Source organism: Lycium barbarum, chromosome 3 (genome assembly GCF_019175385.1).
Source record: "Lycium barbarum isolate Lr01 chromosome 3, ASM1917538v2, whole genome shotgun sequence".
Taxonomy (NCBI): domain Eukaryota; kingdom Viridiplantae; phylum Streptophyta; class Magnoliopsida; order Solanales; family Solanaceae; genus Lycium; species Lycium barbarum.
The window spans coordinates 143,652,179-143,675,912 of NC_083339.1; the positions used below are offsets into that span (position 1 = coordinate 143,652,179).

Sequence of the window (23,734 nt, forward strand, 5' to 3'; positions counted from 1 at the left end):
AATTTACCCTGTTGATTTAGTTTTTAGTTGAAGGAGCATGCCTGGAAAAAACTGAGACATGTAAAGATAAGGTAGGGACCATTTACAACTGTATATAGTTTGAGTCACTACAAATATCTGCTACTCTCTCAAATGCTCATATCATATCCAAAAAGATGGCAACTTTCTTTGGATCCCCACCTTCTTTGTCTCTCCCAATTACCAGAACTAACTACTTCTCTTCATCCTCTCAAACTCCTCCTCCTTTTCAGCCACCAAATCAACCTCAACAACCGCAAACTCCGCCACCGTCTCAGCCATTGAGTGCAACTTCTGCAGAGCCTCCATCACCTGTTAATGTGCAGCAGCAAAAGCCTAGTAAATCTGCCCGCTCCGCGGAATCCACCGATTGGATTGCCTCCTCTTTAACAAGGAGATTTGGCCTTGGTGCTGGACTTGCTTGGGCTGGTTTCCTTGCTTTTGGTGTTGTTTCTGAGCAAATCAAAACTCGCCTTGAAGTGTCTCAACAAGAAACAAATACAAGGTAAAATTACATCATTTATAATTCTGAATTCTATTGGTTTCATGTGCTTTCTTCTTTGTATAATCATCAAAATTGTATCCAGAAATATCAACTCTTCTTTACTTAATCATCAGGGTTGTTGAGAAAGAAGAAGAAGTGGTCTTGCCCAATGGGATAAGGTAAAGTGCTACTATGCTAATCCAACTTTTATCCACTGTAACAGTAAATTCATAAAATCATTTTGTCACTTTAAAATAACTGAATTTTACCTACTCTAAAACTCATAAAATATTTACTGAACTGTACTCACTATAGTAGTAAAATCACTGAACTATACCCATCAAGGTAACGTTACAGTAATACTGGATAAACTTTAGTTACTTTAATATGACAACAAAAAAAAAAAGTTCTGTAACTTTACTATTATAGCAGGGAAAGTTTAGTGAATACGTGAAATTAATCCAAATTCTTGACAGTAGTTACATGAATCATCTAACAGGTATTATGAACTGAAAATTGGTGGCGGCGCAACTCCAAGGCCAGGGGACTTAGTTGTGATAGATGTTAAGGGAAGTATACAGGGCAGCGGACAAGTTTTTGTGGATACATTTGATGGTGATGGCAAAAAGAAGAAGCCACTGGCATTATTTATGGGGTCAAGGCCTTATAGTAAGGGAATTTGTGAAGGTATAGAAACTGTTATGAGAAGTATGAAAGCTGGCGGAAAAAGAAGAGTGATTATTCCTCCAAATTTGGGATTTGGAAAAGAAGGAGCAGATTTGGGAACAGGGCTGCAAATTCCTCCATCTGCTACTCTTGAGTATGTTATTGAGGTTGAAAAAGTTTCTATTGCACCTGCTTGATTGAAGGTACACAAATTGGAATATCAAACGAAACCATAATGGTATAACTTCCAAGTGTTTGCTGAAAACGCAAAATAGCAAATTCTTGTACTCCTACTTTTTTTAGTTGGCAAGAAAGATGTGATCACAACATGTTGAGAAGGACCATTCTCTCATTCTACATTAAGAAGAAGGTTAAACATTCTTGCAATTAGCTATATGGAGTTTTTTTTTTTGTTTTTTTGTTTTTTTTTTTTGTTTTTTTTCTTTGGTTTAACTTTCCAGTATTCAAAATTTATTGGCCCTGGAGAAAAAAAAAAACTTCATTGGCCCAAACTAAATTGCATTTCTGCTGCGTAAGACCATTAAGAAGGAAACATTCTCCATGAGGAGTTTCTATATTCTCAACGCTTGAGATTAGAGCCATCTCAGGATAGTCTTGGATTTTTTATCCCACTTAATAAAATCTTTAAAAATTGTCTTCAACATGTTTGTTGCGCAAAACTTATGTTTGCCCATTAGGCATAAGTTCTAGTTGTAATGCACGCATAAGTTAATTTTGCGTATAAGGTAGGAGTTCAGGACATTTTAATAAGTTAAAACGATTGAAAAGAGAGTATAATGTGTTCTCTATTAATAGTAGTTTTTAGTTGTAATGATTAAATCAAATACTAGTTAAGACCCTATATTACAAAATATAGGGATACTTTTCCTTATTTATAAAGCATAACAAGTTAATTACAAAACATACCAGATTTGGGTTATGCATAGACCCACGATTTCTAGGCAGTTACCCATTTAATTCCATCTCTTTTTAAAATATTTTTCTCTCTGCAGAAATATTCTTAACGTGATATTCTCTCAATTTTCAGACCATGATTTCATCAACAAAATACACAATTTCGTCTTCTTCAAACCTCTTTTCACCATTCTTACTGTTCATCTTCATTTTTGTGTATTCACGGTGTTTTCGATCCTATTGTTAAAGTTTAGGTGTGATTCGGAACCACTGAGATTCTCCATTAGATCTACTGATTCATCTGATTTGAGTGAGAACGTTGATTGCAGTGATGAAAGCAGATGTGTTGCTTTCTTTGTTTTTGCTACCTTTCTAGATAAGGTCTATTGCTTCAGTTGATTTGATATAGGATTTTCTGATTCGAATTTATTGAGTTTTGGATCTTTCTTACATTTATGAGTTTTTTGGATTATGGATCAAAACACAAACCCGACTCAAACGTTATTCTCTCGGATTCGGAAATCAGAGACACAAAACTACTCAACAAATCAGATAAATGGAGGCATAATTAGCTTTTTAGTGTTATTCTTTTTCTGTATATTTAATAAGAAGAAAATTTTGTATTAAATTTGTATTAATATTATATAAAATTTGTATACAATGTTGTAGTTGGATTAAAATTAATCTGAATTTCGAAGCAAAATTCAAATTTGCATTAAATTTGTATGAATATTGTATGAAAGTTGTATACAATCTTATTGTAGTTGTATTAAATTTCCAAAAACCTAACATAAATTTTATACAAATTTTATGCAGTTATATACAAATTTCATACCATTTTTATACAATTTTCAAACACAAAAAATGTGAGAATTCTAAGCCTTGAGCGAGATATACATATTTCACAGTTTTCATACACAAAATATTGAGCGAGATATACACATTTCATACAGTTTCATACATAAATTTTGAGCAATTTTTTTAGATCTTGAGCGAAAATTTTCATATATATTTTGTAAGATATCTATTGTTATGTTTTATAAACTGAAAAGTACCGTCATATTTTGTAAATGCACCCTATTCTTACGTATATATACTTCATTCTCCCTTAAAAATAAATTAAAAAATTTATCATTGAATTCAATTTTATTTTTATCTAGCAATAATTAACAACATACATTTTAGTTAAAAAGTTGTAAAATATTATTTTCTGAATCACAAGAAGACTCTTTATAGAGCATGTGAATGGATAAATGCAGACAACTTTTGCTAATACATCATAATTTAACACGATAGATAGAATTAATAGTATTCCTATGTACTATCAAATCTTGTTTGTCTAGCATAATTTGTGAACAATTAAGCAACACATGCAACTTTTACTTATGAGGCAGAACTTGTGGTCAATTGGGAGGATTCAATATCTTGAAGTTATTAAAATGTTCCGAACTCCTGCTTACATATGCCGAATGAGCAACAAAAGTTTAGCGCGCGGGGAAGATTTCCTATAAAAATATTAAACAGGGCCAAAAACTCAAGACCACCCTTTACGGAGGTCATTCTTGCAAATCACATAATGGCCATTTGGCGAAGAGAAGCCGTAAAACACAAAAAAATGTTGAACCAGGTAAGAAAAAACCTCGTAAAACCCTAACGAAGAAAATCGAGATGAAACGAACTCTTGCAAAAAATGTTCTCCTCTTTTCACGCAGTTTGTTAATGCCAAAGCCGAATCCTTACCTTGCTACCTCTTCATTTTGGCCCAACTGTGTTAGGCGTTTCACATCCAAAAGCTCTAACGGATCAAATTCGGGTCATAACAACGACAATAACCTTCAAGAAGAAGAGGATATCAGCAATAAAGGTAACAAAAAATAGTAATTCACTCTTCATTAGATGGATTAGATCTGCAAAGAAGTTATACTTTAGCTTGTCTCAAGATTTTTTATTCTGATGCTGAGCACCTTCATTATTGGGGATAATTCGCTGTTTTTCTTTTGTATTAATCCATGCTTTTGCCGGAAAATTTGAGTTTAAAAATGATTTGCTGAGACTGAAAGAAGACCTCAAATTTCTACCAAATAACTGCAAGTTTCAGCAGAAATTACACTATCCATCTCTAAGTATACTTTATTCGTTTTTTTTAAAATCGAAATTGAGATGATACATAAAGTTTGTCTTTTTGCTCGAAATTACTAGTATCATTAACACTATATTAAAGGTTTTTTTTTTTGTCTTTTTACGACTAACTCTTTAGCTTCTCCCAGTGAAGTGACATAGGATCGTCACAGGTTCATATTTGAAATTGATTTCTTGTTCATATTATTACAGCGCTGAAACAGCAGATAGATAAGTTCTTTGAAGGAGACGAAGAAGCATTCCCATCAATATTTGAAGCCATTTTGAAAAGAAAACTGGCTGGTAAAAGTGAAGAATCTGATGAGCAATTGATGAATCAACTTCAAGCCCAGCCTCGACAGCATGATTCTGCTGCCAATAGAGAATCTGACTCCGATTAAGTTGAAGTACGACAACTCTATACCTATAAACTGATTATACATTGATGAAAATTCAAGGTCTTAGCTCCGTAGTTGTTATGGATTGATGAGTTAAACAGTATGAATTTTTTTTGTATATTCATTGTTCGTTACTGTAATTTCATATTTTTCGTCTTTCGATATCTAGCAGATTCATCTTGGATCAGCAGAAAGAATTTCTATCTGATGTAACTTACAAAGTTGGAAGCATAAGCATAACAGAAAAGTTTGGATGATTTTAACACTATGTGCCATGGCCTCTAGATGATGTAATTATGACCTATGAACTACAGTACATGTTTTTGAGTAAATTTTTTATCCCCTTGGCCTTTTAGTGTTGGAAAATAATACCTTTCTCACCTTTTGAGTGAAGAAGTCTTTGTAATGCCAATTCTTTGGACCTTAACCATGCATTAATAAAGGTGGTGTTTGTAATGCCAATTCTTTGTACCTTAATCAAGTTACTACCAAGATTCTCCCCGGGCCACTTCTAAGCTGACTCAAACCGTTATCCGTGATTATCCTAATCCATGGTAAATCTTAGCCCTGATAGCCGGTAAAGATTGCTTGTTAATATTTAACCATTATTTGAAATGTAATTGAGAAATAATTGTTCTTTGAGGAGGAAATAAAGTAAGGACACAATATACTCTTAGCTAGAGGTGCTGGACTTCGAAATTTTAATTATGCAATTATATTGGATTTGCAAATAGAAAACATATAAGCAAGGATAACTAGTTTAGATTCATCCTAATTATCACTTAAATGTTGAGGTTTTTATCTGGATCTTGTGCTATTATAAAGAGAAAGAAAATAAAGCAAACCATTGTCCTCTTGAAAATGATGAGAGGTTGAACACAGTGTGTGTATGCTTTAATTAATTACCACATGAAAACAAAGAAGAATTCAGGAAAGAAACATGTGAATTGCAGCCACTCCTGGATAGCAATTGTAAAGCTCAGCGAGTTAAAGAGTTCCGAAAATGGTTGCTATAGAATAAAAACTAAATAAAACTCAGTAATTTAATTAATTTTGTTTAGCGTTGAGAGAATTATGGGTAATATACCTGAATTACCCTCTATATAAGTAAACAATCGGCTTTCTCTTTTAACTTCCGTTAACAATAGGACTGAAATCACCCCTTTTGTTTAATTAAAGGTTTAATCCGCTTAGTCGAATAATGTAGGAATCAAAGCTAGAATAAAGCAATAATTCAGGGATCAGAAACGCCATTTCCCCTTTTTTTTAAGTACCACCACTAAGATTACTCATTATTTTCTTTGCCATCGAATTACGCCATTATGATTTTCTTTGTACATTAGGACACTTCTCAAAGTCATTGCACTTGTATCATCATTTAATCAAAGCGGAAAATGTTTTTTGTAAAAAAAAAAATAAGGCATAATACATAAACATGCCCTCAAACTTGGCCTCAGCTTGCAAGTATGTCTTCTAACTTTGGGTGTGCACAAGTAGGCACCTCAGCTTGTCTCCACTTTGTCAATTGAACACTCCAACTTACAAAATTATCATCTAAACACCTCCAAAATTTATGTGTCACGTCCGCATTTGTGTTTACGTGTTCAACTTTATACAAGTTGACGTGCCTACTTGTGCACACCCAAAGTTGGAGGGCATACTTGCCAGCTGATGCCAAGTTTGAGAGCATGTTTATGTATTATGCCAAAAATTAATGTCACATAGATATATCTGGCACGTACTAGTAACTTGATGAAATGGTATGAACTGGTAAGTTTAAATCCTAACGCATCCACTCTTGATGAGAAAATGATCACCGCGGCACCACCTCGTTGAAAACCCTTATGTTAATGCTCTCCATTTCAATTATCTAAGAAGAAAGCAGGGAATTTATATTAAAAGGTACTATCTTTTTTGTAATCATATGCTCAATTGACGAGGGCAGGTGATTATTTAGATTGTAGATTACGTTTGCTTCTTTTATTTCCCTTTTCATCATATAATAATTGATTATTGCTTGGTTTTTAGTAATACATTAAACTTATCATAGGTTTACAGGTAAGACATTATAAATAATAGTATGCATTAGTACTAGTGCTTACTAGAAGTGCACGTTTTAGCTATTATAAGTGGAAGAAAGGTGACATATGTCAGCCAAATTGGTTGCCATTTTCACTCTAATGGTAAAGTACTATAGTTAATTTACTTATTTTAATTGTAGTTGCTGTTGACCCTTTAAAAATTTCCAACTGATTTTACAACAACTTTAATTAGTTGAAAAGTTCATTTCTATGCTGAAAATCATGACACGAGAGAGATACTCAGTGAAACACACACTTACCTAAATATTATAAAAAAAAAATTACCCATACGATTGCCTTACCTGTAACCAACAGCGTCTTTTTCCAATTCAAGCAAACAATCATTATTCACTCACTGAGCAAGCTAGTTCAAGTAGTGGATGTGAGAAGTGACGTATAAATAATAGCACCTTCTCTTTAATTTCGAGCCAAATTAAGAAGAGATTAGTATCAGCTTTCTGTCACAAGAGGCAAAACAAAAAATGCATAATCCCATATTGGCAAAGAGCTTTAGTCGCTATGAACAAAAAACATTTGGATGGTTTGTTGTAATGTTGGTTGTTGTGTTTAGCAGTTGCATGGTTTTCAAGAATCATTTGCATCCTCTATCAATTGGTAAGTCCTCTGCACTTAGCTAGGCATTATTGCAAGTAATAATTTTCTAATTTAATCTCTGTTAATAACTTTGTTTAGCTGATTTTATTTTTGTTTGTAGATGGTGATGCCGTGAATTTACAATTATCAATAAATGCTGCTGAATACATGCCTGTGATCAAGGACACAACCCTTCTCAAGAAAGGTAAGTTAACATTGGAAATTCAAGAATCTCATTGAAACTTAGTAGGCGTTTGGACATAAATTTGGTTGAAAGTTGAAAAAAAAGTTTTTTGAAGTTGAAGTGTTTAGACATGCATTATACTTGAGAAAAAGTTTTGTCAGTGGAAAAAGAGATTCACTTTAAAAGATGGTCAAATTATGTTTTTTTTTTTTAAAATAAAAATAAATATATTTCTATGTCCAGACGGCTCTTTGAACTCCTTATATTGACATTTAATTGGAACTATTTTGCAGGAACTGAGAAAAAGGATGCAGGGCTAACGTGTAATGTGTTAGAACCATTGTCTGATTACTGTGAGACCAAAGGGGACATAAGGGTCCAAGGAAATTCCTCAACAATTTTTGTTATGTCTCATGATCTCAACATCTCTACTGGGAACAATTCATGGACCATACAACCTTATCCAAGAAAAGGATCAGGGGCAATGTCACATGTTAAATCTTGGACAGTAAAATTAGTACAAGACGGCGAAAGAATCCCCAGATGCAGTGTGGATCATGGCCATCCAGCAGTTCTATTTTCACTTGGAGGATATTCAGGAAACCATTTTCATGCCTTCTCAGATTTACTCGTTCCAATCTTTTCAAATTCACGGTGTTTTAATTCGGAGGTGCACTTTCTTGCCACAGATTATAAGCCTTGGTGGATAGGTAAGTACAGAACATTGCTCAACAAGATGTCTAAGCACAAAATTATTGACATTGACAACGAAAACGAGGTACATTGCTTTCCTAGTGTGAAGACAGGCCTTAAATCTCACAAAGAATTTGGAATTGATTCCTCAAAGTTCCCAAATGGGGTGTCAATGCGCGATTTCAGACAGTTCTTGAGGAGCTCGTTTTCTCTAAACAGAGTTGAGGCCATCAAGATGAAGGGTCATATTGTTATGAGGCCACTTTTGCTGATTATGTCAAGGAAAAAATCGCGAATTTTGTTAAACGAGGGCGATGTTAGTAAAATGGCTGAAGATTTAGGATACGAGGTTGTCCTGGCTGAGGATAATCATAGTACGAATTTGTCAAAGTTCGCGCAAATTGTTAATTCTTGTGATGTGATAATGGGAGTTCATGGAGCTGGATTAACCAACATGGTTTTTCTCCCAGATAATGCAGTTCTAATTCAGCTGGTTCCTTTAGGAGCAACGGATAATATGGCTAAAGGTGATTTTGGGGACCCTGCCGGAGAAATGAACATAAAATATTTGGATTATAAAATAGATGTGAATGAGAGTTCTCTAGTGGAACAATATCCACTTGATCATAAAGTTTTAAAAGATCCATCATCATTTTATAGGAAAGGATGGAAAGTTTTTAGATCAATTTATTTGGATAAACAGAACGTAAAGGTTGATCTCAATAGGTTTAGGTCCACTTTGTTAGAAGCAAAAAAGCTTCTAGCCACTTCTTGATATTTGCACTACATATATAGTGCACCCGTTCCATTTTTCGTCCATTGTGTAATCGTATTTTTATCTACTTGAGTTGAGTGATTCTATTTTAATTTATAAACATCTAGTGCCATGTTACAATAGAAGGGATTTAAGTAATATACACTTAAATTATCAATGAATTATAGGGCCCGTTTGGCCATGAAATGTTTTCACTTTTTTCCGGAAAACGTTTTCACTTTATTTGAAAATCAACGTTTGACCATGAAAAGTCCAAATACAACTTCAAGTTGTATTTGGAATTTGAAAAACACCAAAAAACTTGTTTTCACTTTCAATACATTCAAAAAACCAAATATTCTTTGCAAAAACTATAACCAAACACAACTCCATCTTCAACTCCAACTCCCAACTACCAAATAAAGTGAAAAATATTTGGTTCTCATGGCCAAACGCCTACTTAATTTGTGATAGTAGATTATGTTAGATATTTCATATTATTTACGGCATGTCTAACCACTTATATAGCGCAAAATAGCAATGGAAAGAAGATCGAATATACCTCTTACCATTGTTCCAAAATCGAGTTGATTTCTCAGATGAACTCTTTTCTTTGTTTGGAAATAGAAAAATCACTCAATTATTGTCATTTCATCACCAATTATGCCTTCTAAATATATTAAATTATTTAAACAATGCATGTCTTAATGAAATTATTCAAAATCAAAAAAATAATATAAACAACAATTATAACTACATACACATTCATAGATGAGAAAGAGAAAAACACAAGGGCATATGAAAAAGAAAAATAAGGTACACATAGTAAAGTTAAATAAATAATTAGAATAAATAGTAAAACAAGATTATCGTACTCTATCTGTCTCAATTTATGTGACACACTTTTTCTTTTTAGTTTGTCCCAAAAAGAATGTCATCTTTTTATATTTGAAAATAATTTATTTTTATAAAATGATTTATAGCCACAAAAATATCTAAGACTTATTTTGGACCATAAATTTTATAAGTTTTCATTTTTTTCTTCTTCTTAAACTCTGTATCTAGTTAAATAGTGCCACAAAAAATAAGAAGGAAGGAGTGGCAACTAGTAATAGATAAAAGAGATAATGATAAAAAATAATACACCTCAAGTATCATATTTTTTTGAGTTTTCTACCGAACTATCAGTTGTGAGAGTTTCCTATCTAAAGTATCACCAACTAGCTTGTGAGACGCACCTCAATCAGTTGTTCACTTTTCCGACCTGAACTATCACCAACTAGTTTTTAAAACACACCTCAACTATCAATTGTTAGGTGTATTTTGCAAACTAGTTGGTGATAGTTCAGGTAGAAAAAGTGAACAACTCATAGTTGAGGTGTTTTTTGCAAGCTAGTTAGTGACAGTTTAGGTAGGAAATTCTCTAACTTGATAATTAGGTAGGAAACTCAAAAAAAGACATACTTAAGGTGTATTTTTTTTTATCCTTAACCCTAAATAAAAGTATAGTGAAAGAAGAGGAATAAGCTAAAAACGCGATAATAGCAAAACCAATTTTTTTTTTTTTGGTAAAATACATTTTTTGTCATTGCAAATGTTTCCGGTTGAGAAAAGGACCAAAATAGTACATTATCTTTGAGTTTGGATCTAAAACCATACATGTTCTTTTACATGGAGCATTAATAGTCCATTATGTTTGCGTAAGTGTAGGGCTGGGCATAAAACACCGAAAACCGAATTACCGAACCGAACTAGGGATTTCGTTAATTCGGTATTTTTGTTTTCGGTTCGGTTTTTCGGGAATAAAAGTTAAAAAAATATGGTATTCGGTTTGAGACAATACCGTTCGGTAATTCGGTATTACCGAATACCATAATAATTTTTAGTTGTCCTTAATCTTCTGTCATCAATTCTCCACATAAACATTTCTCCTTGGTTATAGCATTTGCTTAAACATACAACTACCTACTGTAGAAGGGAGTTCAATTTGACTTGTTCAATTGCTTTAGGTAGAAGAGTTTTCCATTCATTATCATCAGGGGAATCCACAATATGCGGTATATTTTGCTTCAATGTCTGAACGTGAGATTCATATTTTTAATGTTCCAGTAACTAATGCCTAAGAAATGGCTCGAATTCCCTAACACCTATGGCCTGCCTCAAGTCTTTTGTATAGTCTGCATCCATAGTGTAGATGTTAATAACTTGATCAGCATAAACCATGTGATCAATTGGCTTGGCCACTGATGATCTTCACTTCAATATAGTATTACCGAATACCGTACCGAACCGAAGTTTGATTTACCGATTATTGAATTACCGAACCGAAGTTTGAAAGTTCGGTATTTGGTATCTACTTTCAATTACCGATTACCGAATTACCGATTCCGAACTTGAAAAATACCGAACCGAATACTGAACGCCCACCTCTTCATAAGTGGTGCACTTTTAGTCAACCTCCAAATATTTTGTTAAAAATTTAACGAAAAAGGGCAAAAATGCCCCTGAACTATTAGAAAAGTTTTAAAAATGCCGGTCATCCATCTATTTTGCTAAAAATACCCCTCAGTTCAATTTTTTGGCTCGTTTATGCTCTTTGATTAACGGTTAACACTAAATTTTCTAAAAAACAAAAATTAAATTACACATGGCAATTTATCACTCGTCCAATTTTCTAAATCTGAAAACTTGGATTTTTATAAAATCTGGAACAACTATTTAAAAAAAAAAATGTGGTAAGCCCTTTTTTAAAAAAAAAAATAAGGATTGATTTTTATTAACAAATATGGAATTTTTCTAAATCTGGAAAACAAATTTTTTCTTTTTAAAAAAAGGGTGGCAAAACCTTTTTTTTTAAATATGGAAAATTGAATTTTATATTAAAATTTGGATTTTTTAAATCTGAAAAACTGATTTTGTTAAGTAAAATGTGCAAAACTAATACTCCATAGTTTTCTTCTAGATTAAATTTAGTTTTCTGGATTTTTTTTAAACACGGTTTTTCCACACTTTTGGTAATAAAAATCATTTTTTTCAGATTTTGAAAAATCCATTTTTTCCTATGTTTTTTTTAAAGTGCCGTAAAAATAAAATCATGAAAATCTAAATTTTTTAGGACACAAAAAAAATCAATTTTCCTGATTTAATAAAAAACCATTGTTCCATATATTTTAATTTAAAAAATCCAGTTTTCCATTTTAAAAAAAAAAAACGGGTTTTAAGAAATCACTTTTCCTGATTCTAAAAAAAAAACATTTCTAGATTTAAAAAGAAAAATCAATTTTCTAGTAATAAAATACCATGTATAATTTAAATAATTCTTTTTAAAATTTTAGTGTTGACCGTTAGTTAAAGGGCATAAATGATCCAAAAGATTAAATCAAGAGATATTTTTAGCAAAATAGATGAATGAATGGTATTTTTAAACTTTTTTTCTAATAATTTAGGGGTATTTTTGCCCTTTTTTTGTTAAATTTTTAATAAAATATTTAAAAATCTACTAAAAATGCACCACTTATATAAACACAATAGACTATTAAAAGAATTTTAGGTCCAAAGGCAAAGATAACGTAGTATTGTGATTCTTTTCCCGTTTCGGGTTCCTCTGTATAGCGTATGTAAGTGAGGAAACAGTAAGCTGAAACGCTAAAACCCTAAAACCATGAGACGAGCTCTTTCTGTTTGCTCCCGCAATTTCCATCTCTCTCAAAGCTTCAAATCTAATCCCAACAGTAAAGTCATTCATGGCCCGCTTGTTTCTTCAAAGTTTAGATTCTTCTCTTCATCTGAAAATGATTCTTCATCCAATCCTGAACCAACCCCTCAGCCCGAAACTAGCTTGACTGAATCTACGGGAAAAGAGACCTCCCTCAATGTTGAAGATGTCAACAATAAAGGTACAAAAAGAAACTGCTATCTTTGTGATCTGCAAATCTAAATGGGAATGTAGTGGCAATTTTGATAAAATGAAGTGGTGGGGTTAATTTATCCTTTTCTTTTTCTCGCTGTGTTGGTATATGATGTATGTAGTATACTAGAGGAACCCCAATCTTTAGTGATTTTGCTGATTAATTCTTATGAAAAAAGTGAATTTTGCTGGTTAATGATTGTATGCTGGATCTCTCTTGCTATGATTGTTCCTGATTGGTTATTATAGAGCAACAACAACAACAGCATATCAAGTATATTCCCACAAGTGGGGTGTACGCCGACCTTACCCCTACCTTTGTGGGGTAGAGAGGTTGTTTCCGATAGACCTTTGGCTGATAATAGAATAATGGAGAAAATTTAAGCCGTAGAACTCTGGGTTTGTTTTATTGTCCTCTCTAGGTTTGTTATTCCAACTCAAATGTCCCCAGGAAAAAAAAAAGGACTTCTTTTTCGAATTTCACGGTGTTCTGTCTTATGGAAGTTCCTTTATTATACTTTTGTTGTGTGTGTTAAAAACAACTTATTATTGCTCTGAGGATTCAGCTGATAGAAGATGGTGGTGTATAATATCAGGGATTGTACATTTTAAATTGAGAAATTGACATAAATAGCCTCCCACCAATATAATAGCCAGCAAATGTATATTGATGTATAATATACATAAAATATAAATTTTGATACATAATAGTGTATATTTTTTGAATATTTGGCCAGCGAATGTAACTATTTTTGCCCGACTGGCGAAATGTGTAACTTGCCCTTTTAAAATTTACATGGGTTTCTGGGTTCCATATTAAGCAATTTTATTCGTTATATCTACTGTAGAGTTGAAGCTGCGGATCGAGGAGTATTTCAACAAAGGCAATGAAGAGGCGCTTCCGTCAATTCTTGAAGCAATTTTAAAGAGGAAATTGACGAAGAAGCATGAACATACAGATGATGAGTTACTGGAGGAGCTGCAGATGAAACCCCTTGATGGTGTAAATGATGAAGAGTTTGAATCAGATTTCGAGGAAGCTCACAAAACTGATGAAGAGATTGAAGATTTGTATGACGCAACAGATATTGTGAAGAAGCGAATGGCGTCTGATCCGTTCTTCAACATGGACGACAAGAAGTGGGATGATATGATAAAAGAGGCTACTGAACATGGGCATCTTAAGGATACAAAGGAGTGTGAAGATATCTTACAGGACATGCTTAGCTGGGATAAAATTCTACCTGGTACTACTTTTGCATGCTCTTCTGGCTTCTTAGTCCTTATCCCCAATACCCCATTAGTAGAAATATTTATTCTTATGCATCATGATGTTATTTTCGACTAGGCTTTATGTTGATAAAAAGGTCCAGCTCCTCATATCTGTTTAAGTCTTATGATTAGCTTCTTGAAAGTGAATAATTTAAGTTGTCTGTTGAACTGGGAAAGGTTCCTACCCGTAGCTCGTAATCACGGGTGAACAGCTGCTTGGAGGGTTTCTGGTGCATCTTTTTTCAATCTTTCCAAACTTTTACATCTACTTCAAAAGAATTTGTTTACCTTTAAACTGTCCCTCCCTTTTTATTTCTGTCTGTGGACTTTTTGGAGCTTTAGCTTAAGGCCCTGATCCTTGCAGGTCAGATAATTCTGGATCTCAATTTGGATTTTTTCCATGTGTTTTAGGCCTAAGTTAGCTTCATTAGTTTTAGATTATGATTGGCCTGTGAACTGAAACATCAATATTTGATGACTTTCATGCCATTTTCTGTCTTTTTCCTGCAACACAAAAACTTGTGGCTCTCGCTATTTTTAATTTGTCCCCTCTCCTGTTAAATATAAGGTAGGGACAATTTCTGCCAATCAAAGTGAAGATTTCGGCTTAAAAAGTTTTTCAAAGTATGCAGATGAATAGTATCTGTACTCCAATTAACGAGCAAAAGACAATATCCGTGCTCCAATAAGCATTACTGCAGATATTGCCTGAAGTTTAATGGGAACAGGGGGGCGATTTCCACAATTTGTTTTTTAGTACAATAAATTTCATTTTCTAATTCCTTTCCCTGTTAGGTTAATGAAATTGGTGTAATGGTGGAAAAGTATAGTTAAGAGCGAAAAGGGTTAAACTTCAAAGAAGTTTGGCAGGGGCAATTAAACAATAAGTTTAGGTTTCTTGATCGAGCATATTACATCTTACCTTGCACACAAAATTCTTTAACTCTTCAGTCAGTTATATTTCCTCACTAGCTAATTTCTCTGATAGCTTGTATGTAGTAGTTGTAAGCTTTATTATTTCAGTTTCACACAATGTCGTCTCGTTAGGACATTATTCGAACTTGTCTTTTACAGGATATTAGAGTCAACTTTCCGTGATCTATTTGACGTCCCAATCTTATATTTGGATTCTTGACTCATTTGGTGTTTTATTTTTATCCAGATGAAATTAAGAAGAAGGTGGAAGTTAAGTTTGATGAGATAGGTGAAAGGGTTGAAACAGGTGAGATTACCCCTGAAGAAGGCTATGCATTGTTCAAGGAGTTTGAGGATGGGGTGGTTGTGGAGTGCGCAAAACTGATGGAGAAGGATGCTCCACAGTTTGATGCAACTACTTTGCCCGATAACAAAAAGAATTTGGATGACCCACCAGGTGAAGGGCCAGTTCTTAGATGGCAAACAAGGGTGGTCTTTGCTCCTGGAGGTGATGCATGGCATCCAAAAAACAGGAAAGTCAAATTGGGTGTTACGGTGAAAGAGTTGGGTCTGTCAAAGCATCAATTTCGTCGCTTAAGAGAATTGGTCGGAAAACGCTACCATTCTGGGAGAGACGAGCTTATGATAACTAGTGAAAGGTAAGGTCACATTGCGGGAGTATCTAAATTACTAGTATTGGATCTTGTTATGGATAACTCTTAATGTATGTTTCGCCTTATCTTCAACTGAGCTTTATTAATGTGTAACTATTTGTTTCAACAATTAGAAGAAAGTACTTATCTACTGCTTATTGGGAAACTTACCGTGAATAAATTATTTATTTTTACTCAGATTTGAACATCGCGAAGAGAATAGGAAGGACTGCTTGAGGACTCTATTTGCTCTTATTGAAGAGGCTGGAAAGGCTAACAAAATGGTAGAGGATGTTCGAACGTCATATGTGAAGCAGAGGCTCAAAGCAAATCCGGCATTCATGGAAAGGCTGCGTGCAAAAACCATGAAATTGAAAGAATCTAGCTCGCTGCATGCATGACATAAGCTGTTTGCAGCTAGTGTTTTCTTGTAGAAGATAAATGAAAGGATATTGATGTGCCTTCTCTTTGTCATTTCGAAACATTTTTCAGCATTCACAATTAGTACAGGTTTGCAAGGGCAATTCTTACATGGTCTGGTGCAAAAAGAATTACCACTTACTTTTTAGTGGCACAGCGACGTAGTAGCTACCCTTTTTCTCAAACCATATCAAGAAGATTGGAACGAGAAGGGTTGAAGATGACGGAAAACATGTTAATGAGATGACCTTTTTGTACTTTAACATCTGCTTCTCATCCGCCACCTGCTGAAAGAAAAGGAAAATAAAGTGGGTTTCTTCTTTGAGAGAATACTAGTCAAACTCCAAACTAAACTCTTTCAGGCTGCTTTTTGCTTGCCATCTAAGTTCTAGCCCACTGTCTTAAAGTCCTATTAGTTTTCTGCTAATCCAGGTTGTAGGGTGTACACCGTGACGCTTCTTGTTTGGGATGTGATTTTTGTGGACGTTGCTGTGTCCCGCTTTTTACTTATTTTTGTCAGCATGGTTAGTTGCTGTATAACTTCATTTTCACTTGGATCCTTCATGAACAGATTATGCACTTGGAAACAATGGAATCCATAGTTGTATCGTAATTCAATGTTTGCACGAGCAACTGACTGGAGAATAGTGGTGAAAAAGGTATAGATAAAAGATGTGACCTAGGTTCAATCTGTTGACACAAGAAAGTAAAATTGGATGTTCAAAGAGAAACCAACAGCCTTCTTTTGGACATTTTAAAGTTAAATGCTATGCTCATTATTCCAGATATTGTTATGACTTCTCAAGTCAATGATTACAAGATAGCAACACAAATTGTGATAAATTATAAATAGTAAGCCTCCTAGTTCTCCTCATCATTCTATTCGTCCTTTCCCTGATCAACCTCAGGTGGCGAAAACCAGCTGCTAGCAGCCTAGCACGGCTGGATGCGGTCCATTATCCGCCCTATAGAGTCAGTTAATTCTGACACGCATAGAGAGTTTGAGCTAGACGCAGTGAGTTCTGTCAAATCTGTACGATACAAAGTCTCGTTAGAGATGGAGGGAGCCCAAAAAGAAAAATAGGAAACCGAAAAACATTTGTCAAGAATGGGATTTGAACCCATGCCCTTTCGGACCAGTACCTGAAACTGGCGCCTTAGACCAACTCGGCCATCTTGACATCGACGGGAAACATTATCATCAAATTTTATTATCGAGAGATCCGAAATCTGCATACAGTATTTTTACATTCTTGGTGGCCACTGGATCATGTTAGCTAAATATTCCCGAATATATACAAGTGAAATAACATACTTGTGTAGGAACAATTTGAGCTCTATTATAACATTTTTTTCTTAATCAGCAACAATGGAATTCAACTCTTCTTATCCTCTTTAGTCAGAGTGTTTGACTTCAAATATATAACATCACCTCTGAATTTTTTTTGTCTTTTTCTTCTTGCTGCTGTGTTTATATGGAGTAGCAACTTAAGGATAAAGAAAAAACTGAAAGAGGAAAGAAAGAAATATATAGTAAAAGCTTGAGACTTGAGTAAAAGAAGTTCTATCATTACATATTTGAGAAATCCATCCTCTTCCTAAAAGAAGATGTGAATGCCAGTGTCTGTAGGTGTGTATATCAACTGACAGAGGCATAGTAGTAGAACTCAAAAAAGATGGAACCAACTGGATGAACTCAAAATTCCTGCATCAGCATTAACACTATTGTTCCTCTGTAGGCTTTTCTAATCAGTATGAGGCTTCTAACTCAGGGGATTTCTATATTACTTTCATCTTTAGCATGACTACAAAGAGACTCGTTATGATAAAAATACAATTCGGCTGAGGCTGAGGCAGGCTCTATAGGTTCAAATGAATTCATTACTTTCCAGTTGAACTACATATACGTATGCGAAAAAAAAAGTACTATTCTGATTCCACTGACTCTAAATACTAAATGAGACTCATCATTCGAGCATCATGTTTATTCTGAATCCATTGACTCTAAATTCTAAATTCTCTTCGCGTTCAGGCACCACAGCCTGCACCGCATCCTGCTGCACATCCGGCCCCTTCATACGCACTTGATTCTGCTGCTCCTGTTTTATCTCTTGGCATCCCTTGTGCACATGACAAGATTATGAACGTTACGCTGAAAATCGCAGCCAAAATTCCCAAGAACATTAGCAAAACATTAGTGCCAAGAATTCCAAAGCCTTTTCCATCAATCAAAACACTCAATTCCCTTGCCATTTCTTTCTCTTCAGTCTGTTTTCAGTGGGATTTTTTTTTATTGGAAGGGAAGGCAGGGGAGGAGAACTTATAGTTGTTGGAAAGGCCAATTGACTAAAAATGACCCTTCTTTTCTAGCTAAATATGTCTCTCTATGTCACCTCTAAACTTTTAACAACGTTATGTGATGCATATCTCGTTAGCGACTTAAGATGGTGGGTCGACACAACCACTATCAAGAGTTGGATTTGGAGTCTTCAGATCCCACTCTTCTTTGTCACTTTCTATGATGTGTGAGAAAGATAGCATCCCATTAGTATGACACCTCTTTTCCAAATTAAATTTCAGTTGACTACACGATTTTTTATTTTTTGGTTCCTCATCCGATCTCAAAGAATTCGTATTTTTGCCGTGACTTTATTTTCGAGGCTTGAATCGGTAATATTTGGTTAAGAATGAAGGCACATTTACCGCTCCACCTCAACCTTCAATAGTGACTATATGAATTTTCTATTATGCACTATTTGGACCCATTTCATTCAAATACTGATAATTTATACAGTATCTTTTAAACGGGAGATTTTTCAAATCTAACACTCGTCCCTACCAAACTTAATGCTGTTTAGTGATAATACTTAAGCTCTTAATTTTAACTAGTTGGTATTGTTTTATATGCTTTGCTTTCCATTGTCTTCTACTATTAGCTAAGTCCACATTGATTTCGGAAAAGTAGAGTCTAACCTGGCGCCATGTGATTTTAAGCCTTCTATAATGCAGGTAAACGGTGATAAATATTTTTGGACAAGTAATCATGTAGTGAGTACAGGATTTGCATCAAATTAGAATATTTAATTATATATTTTGCTACTTCTCATCTTGGGTAGGTTGTAATTAGTGCGATCTAATCCTTAGATTAGTGGAAGTTCAAATTAGTGCAATAATTAAGTTATTTAACTAAAAGAGAACATGCCTTCCGAATTTGTCACACGTTTGATCAGGTTGTTAATTGAGGTTGATTTAATAAGTAACATTGTTGTTTCCATAAAGGACAGACAAAATATGTGGAAGTATTTAAAGTTCTCTTTTTCTATTTCTCTCTTAGTGCTGCTGAATCTACGATTAATAGATCTCTCTTAGTACCATCCAGTTTAGTAGTTTAACGAAGAAACACAGCACAATCTCATGAATGTAGCATAACTTCACCATGTTTTAGGTTGAAATATTGTTTCTTAACAACTATACAATCTCATTATATGTTTATCGAGTTTTTGGATAATCGATAAATTTTCAAAGGTCAGTGGTACATGGTTTACAATTTAATAGATAATGAGTGCGCTTTTCTATCTTTTTCCATTTAATTACTCGGCTTTTCAGTGTTGGGGTTCAAAGTTGTGACGTTCCCCTAATTCACACGTCACACGCTACGCTCTCACCGCTAAAACTGTCATTATGTGTGTAACATAGCATATTACTATTAGGCCCCATTTGGACATGGTTTGAAACCATGGTTTCAAACTATGTTTGGACATACAATTTGGATATTTTAAGTTGTATTTTCTCTTATAGACATAAAAACCCCACAAATTGTGAAAACTATCAAAACATTCTCAATTCTTATACAATCTTACCAAATGAGTAAATCATAGTTTATAACAAAATTAGTACACTACTAGAAGGCTTTTCTAAAAAATGGAACATCAATTAATCAAACTTTACTTCAATAAAATCGAAAATTTAACATGAATAGTAATGCAACTACTATTTAATATAATCTTCCCACATAAATTAAAGGTTGGTTGACATAAATAAAGGTTGGTGGAAGTTAATGAGATTGGTAAATGATTGATGAGGGTAATTGTTAAAAATATTTACCAACTTATGGGTCTTTTTTTTTTTACAAAATATTAACTTATGGGTTAAATTTTGTATTTAAAAAAGTTGAAACCATGGTTTCAAACCCCAAACCATGCTTTTTGGATGATTTGGGTTCAAACCATGGTTTCAAACCAGATTTCAAACCATGATTGAAAATTGATGACCAAACGCTGATTTGAAACCATGGTTTGAAAATTGATAACCAAACGCCTACTTAGTCATCCTACTTTTTGGAGTCCGTGGCATTTTGCACCCTTAATGTGTGCTCTTTTTTTCAACTTGCACCCTATCCTATTTTTTTTTATGATTTAAATCCCAATCTCTTTATTTCCTTGCAAAACAATAAATTCACCCTTTTTATAAATTTATCATGAGGGCAAAATAGGAATACAAATAATATATCTTTTTTTCCTTCAATTTATTTATTTTATTAGAACTGCAACAACAATAAATTTTATTTTCAAAGCTCTTTTTTTATTTTTTTATTTTAAGTGATATTTCTCTATCAATAGTTGCTAAACATTTGGAGTTCTTATTGTTACAAGTTTGTCGTTTTTCCTTTATAAATTAGTAGTAATTAAATTATAAAGGAAAAACGACAAACTTGTAACAATAAGAACTCCAAATGTTTAGCAACTATTGATAGAGAAATATCACTTAAAATAAAAAAATAAAAAAAGAGCTTTGAAAATAAAATTTATTGTTGTTGCAGTTCTAATAAAATAAATAAATTGAAGGAAAAAAAGATATATTATTTGTATTCCTATTTTGCCCTCATGGTAAATTTATAAAAAGGGTGAATTTATTGTTTTGCAAGGAAATAAAGAGATTGGGGTTTAAATCATAAAAAAAAATAGGATAGGGTGCAAGTTGAAAAAAAGAGCACACATTAAGAGTGCAAAATGCCACGGACCCTACTTTTTGATGTGTTCCTTTGCCCGAAATAGTAATTCAGTCGTCAGTGCTTCTTTCACTATTTGTGTCAATTGTTATCCATAGTAGAGTTATTCTTTGTTCTTATTCCATTTTTTCCTTCACATCATTGGAATTTTGACCAGTCCTGGAAACACATTTCACAAAGTGTACTATTGCATAACTTAATTATCCTGTACATTTATCAAATTGCAAATTATTATTATTTTGGATATCCAAGAGATAGAACAAGATTAGAACATTTCAGAATTTTGTACGTCCACCCTATTTCTCCTTTTTCTCTTTCCCTGGCCCTCTGGGAATTTTGCCTAGGAAATCTGCATTAAACTTCCTGCCAGTTTTTCTCATCTGTCTCTTCAATTTATATGCAATATCGTCGACTTCTTCCTCGTACCTCTCATAAAGAAATGGGAGTGTTTCCATGCACAGCAAACCTTGTGAACGATTACAGAAAAGTTTAATTAATACTAATGGATTAAAGAAAAGAGACTAATTAATGTTACTAATAGAAGAATTGGAAATAACTGACTAATCTTACCAAAAAACAATAGGTTCAAGGTGCTGATACAGTTTCCAATCACTGAGAGTACATAGAGAGATATGATGGCCTAAAACATAATTAAAGTATAAAAGAATTTGCATGAGTTCACATACGTACAATAAATAAATCCATGGAAATGAAGGGCAAGATGAAGAAATTTATTTTTCTAATTGATTCATAATACCAGAAAAAAGAGCTTTGCATCATTTCCACATGCTACAAAGTGACATACGGAGAGGAAATTGTTGAACTTCTTGTGTAATATTGAAGCAACATCTTCAAATGTTGCGTCCTCTAATATGTCTTTGGGGATGCTTGGAGGTGTCCTGTACATGTTATTTGAATCAACAAATTACATGTATATACAAAGGCGGATGTAGTATACAATCAAAGATTTCAACTGAATCCAGTATTTTTAACACCAGACATACATATATATTTGAAAAATCACTTACACTTTAACGAACACTAAATTCTAGACTATAATTTCAAAAGTGTAATGGGTTCAACAGTAAGAACCTAGAAGCTGAACCTATCAAATCTAAATAAGAAATTAACATAAATAGCCGTCACTTAAGAAAATAGCCGGCAGATTTATAATGTATGTATATTTATATTGGCTAGAGACTGTAAATATCGTTGGCCGAAAGGCCAATTTTCCAGCTTCCCCAATTTAAATCCTGGATCTGTCTTTGTGTATATATGTATACATGAAGTGTAGCTTTGAGAAACAATTTTTTCATTCATAGGAAGGAAAATAAAAGAAAGAAGATTACCATCCAAAGATATCTGCACCAGCAGACCAGATGAAGACTATTAACATAGTGGTGATGGAGACATGACAAAGGAGAGTCACAAATGTATAATCCACAACCTCAAAAAGAAACCACATTACTGCAACTGCAATAAGAATTGCAGCAGAAAATTTCGCGTCTCTCCACAATAATATGTCCGCAACTGCAAATTACATATTGTTAATCCATTGAGTAAGCAACCACAGAATAAAAAAAGAAAATATCTTTGAAAGACAAAAAAGTGAATGCAGCATTTGAAACAACTTTTCTAACACTCATTAAAATTCGGTCCCATTACTTTCGACTTGTAACATAGATAAAGACACTAAGATTCAACGAATATTAAGTTCGGAACCCATAATTTCATAAGTACAGTGAGTTCAGTGCTAAGAACTTTGAAGATTGAATCCTAAGTCCTTGATCCGCCTCTGACTACAATATGCCTAACAAAGAAAGGCAAAGTTATAATGAGAAATTGATATTTGTACCTTTTCCTCCTCCTAAAACAGAATGAATAGGCCTTTGGCGGCCCAAAAGTTTTGATGCTGGTGCAAAATCCTTATCAGAATCAGATGAATAAGTGGCCATGATTCTGAATTTTGGGAAATGTGGCTCTGTACGTAAATCATGAATTAGCCAAGAAGCTTAAATAAGTCTATTTCAGGTCCTAAGCTTAGTGGCCAAGAAACTAGGAAAGAAGGAAAGAAAAGAATTTCTTGAGCATAGAGTTTGCATCTGTTAACTTTTTTACACATACTATTAGTGGCATGCATCTTCTATGCTTTTCGTTTGGCAAACTTCTAGTATCTCTTCATCTTTTTAGCTTTATGTACACCACATTACTTGTAATTTTTTGGAGAATATTCTTACAAATTGCTACAAAAGGTTGAGTATTAGTAGTAGATTTTTGGTTTCAACTTTCAACTTGAAGGACTTGGATTAATTCTAGACTACCATGAAGCATGAGCCTATTATACTACCTTCCAAAAATTTGAGTTTTTCCCTTGATCTTGCATGTGGCCATGGCTAGATCGCGACACAAATTGAGAATGAGGATCTACCTTAATCAAGAAAGTTCCACCATAATTGATTAAGATTTTCAATCGATCGAGTTTTATTTAAAATTTCAAAATGTACTTTCATCTTTAAGTTGTCACAACTAATCACATGAACATGGAAAGTGACGCATTTGTCATGGAAGAAAGTGTCTTTTTTTTTTTTTTTTTTTTAAGGTTGATTTCATAGATGGTCACTCAATTTTTATTTTATTGCACTGAAGTCATTAAA

At 33.6% G+C, this 23,734-nt stretch overlaps 5 protein-coding genes and 1 non-coding gene across 6 annotated transcripts; 4 read left to right on the plus strand and 2 right to left on the minus strand.

The window, feature by feature from the left end:
• Positions 1-99: 99 nt before the first annotated feature.
• On the plus strand, positions 100-1,558 carry LOC132633249 (peptidyl-prolyl cis-trans isomerase FKBP17-2, chloroplastic). Its single transcript, XM_060349533.1, has 3 exons — positions 100-523; positions 637-681; positions 1,002-1,558. Exons 1-3 carry the CDS (start codon positions 156-158, stop codon positions 1,363-1,365), a joined length of 777 nt encoding a protein of 258 aa, XP_060205516.1. The 5' UTR covers positions 100-155; the 3' UTR covers positions 1,366-1,558.
• Positions 1,559-3,625: 2,067 nt separating this feature from the next.
• LOC132633250 (uncharacterized) lies at positions 3,626-5,061 on the plus strand. The gene is made up of 2 exons (XM_060349534.1): positions 3,626-3,947; positions 4,415-5,061. Exons 1-2 carry the CDS (start codon positions 3,752-3,754, stop codon positions 4,600-4,602), a joined length of 384 nt encoding a protein of 127 aa, XP_060205517.1. The 5' UTR covers positions 3,626-3,751; the 3' UTR covers positions 4,603-5,061.
• Positions 5,062-6,467: 1,406 nt separating this feature from the next.
• LOC132634338 (alpha-1,3-arabinosyltransferase XAT2-like) lies at positions 6,468-9,027 on the plus strand. Its single transcript, XM_060350597.1, has 3 exons — positions 6,468-7,295; positions 7,396-7,479; positions 7,752-9,027. Exons 1-3 carry the CDS (start codon positions 7,163-7,165, stop codon positions 8,924-8,926), a joined length of 1,392 nt encoding a protein of 463 aa, XP_060206580.1. The 5' UTR covers positions 6,468-7,162; the 3' UTR covers positions 8,927-9,027.
• A 3,440-nt stretch (positions 9,028-12,467) lies between these two features.
• On the plus strand, positions 12,468-16,184 carry LOC132633251 (uncharacterized). The gene is made up of 4 exons (XM_060349535.1): positions 12,468-12,801; positions 13,661-14,059; positions 15,247-15,658; positions 15,852-16,184. The coding sequence occupies exons 1-4, from the start codon at positions 12,567-12,569 to the stop codon at positions 16,051-16,053; spliced, it is 1,248 nt and encodes a 415-aa protein (XP_060205518.1). The 5' UTR covers positions 12,468-12,566; the 3' UTR covers positions 16,054-16,184.
• A 988-nt stretch (positions 16,185-17,172) lies between these two features.
• TRNAL-CAG (transfer RNA leucine (anticodon CAG)) lies at positions 17,173-17,253 on the minus strand. Its single transcript has one exon. It is a non-coding gene; the product is annotated as a tRNA-Leu (tRNA).
• Positions 17,254-21,250: 3,997 nt separating this feature from the next.
• LOC132634339 (reticulon-like protein B9) lies at positions 21,251-23,172 on the minus strand. The gene is made up of 5 exons (XM_060350598.1): positions 22,936-23,172; positions 22,430-22,610; positions 21,838-21,979; positions 21,651-21,720; positions 21,251-21,546 (listed from the first exon to the last, which is right to left on the minus strand). Exons 1-5 carry the CDS (start codon positions 23,033-23,035, stop codon positions 21,377-21,379), a joined length of 663 nt encoding a protein of 220 aa, XP_060206581.1. The 5' UTR covers positions 23,036-23,172; the 3' UTR covers positions 21,251-21,376.
• Positions 23,173-23,734: the final 562 nt, after the last annotated feature.

What these genes read in the sequence shown, in the direction of transcription:
- LOC132633249 (XM_060349533.1), top strand. Translation starts at nt 156, where the DNA reads ATGGCAACTTTCTTTGGATCCCCACCTTCTTTGTCTCTCCCAATTACC. An exon ending in CAACAAGAAACAAATACAAG is followed by an intron (nt 524 to 636) that starts GTAAAATTACAT and finishes CTTAATCATCAG; the next exon opens with GGTTGTTGAGAAAGAAGAAG. An exon ending in GTCTTGCCCAATGGGATAAG is followed by an intron (nt 682 to 1,001) that starts GTAAAGTGCTAC and finishes ATCATCTAACAG; the next exon opens with GTATTATGAACTGAAAATTG.
- LOC132633250 (XM_060349534.1), top strand. Translation starts at nt 3,752, where the DNA reads ATGAAACGAACTCTTGCAAAAAATGTTCTCCTCTTTTCACGCAGTTTG. An exon ending in AGAGGATATCAGCAATAAAG is followed by an intron (nt 3,948 to 4,414) that starts GTAACAAAAAAT and finishes ATATTATTACAG; the next exon opens with CGCTGAAACAGCAGATAGAT.
- LOC132634338 (XM_060350597.1), top strand. Translation starts at nt 7,163, where the DNA reads ATGCATAATCCCATATTGGCAAAGAGCTTTAGTCGCTATGAACAAAAA. An exon ending in TTTGCATCCTCTATCAATTG is followed by an intron (nt 7,296 to 7,395) that starts GTAAGTCCTCTG and finishes TTTTGTTTGTAG; the next exon opens with ATGGTGATGCCGTGAATTTA. An exon ending in CACAACCCTTCTCAAGAAAG is followed by an intron (nt 7,480 to 7,751) that starts GTAAGTTAACAT and finishes ACTATTTTGCAG; the next exon opens with GAACTGAGAAAAAGGATGCA.
- LOC132633251 (XM_060349535.1), top strand. Translation starts at nt 12,567, where the DNA reads ATGAGACGAGCTCTTTCTGTTTGCTCCCGCAATTTCCATCTCTCTCAA. An exon ending in TGAAGATGTCAACAATAAAG is followed by an intron (nt 12,802 to 13,660) that starts GTACAAAAAGAA and finishes TATCTACTGTAG; the next exon opens with AGTTGAAGCTGCGGATCGAG. An exon ending in CTTATGATAACTAGTGAAAG is followed by an intron (nt 15,659 to 15,851) that starts GTAAGGTCACAT and finishes ATTTTTACTCAG; the next exon opens with ATTTGAACATCGCGAAGAGA.
- LOC132634339 (XM_060350598.1), bottom strand. Translation starts at nt 23,035, where the DNA reads ATGGCCACTTATTCATCTGATTCTGATAAGGATTTTGCACCAGCATCA. An exon ending in ATGCAAAGCTCTTTTTTCTG is followed by an intron (nt 21,721 to 21,837) that starts GTATTATGAATC and finishes ATTATGTTTTAG; the next exon opens with GCCATCATATCTCTCTATGT. An exon ending in CTTGAACCTATTGTTTTTTG is followed by an intron (nt 21,547 to 21,650) that starts GTAAGATTAGTC and finishes ATCGTTCACAAG; the next exon opens with GTTTGCTGTGCATGGAAACA.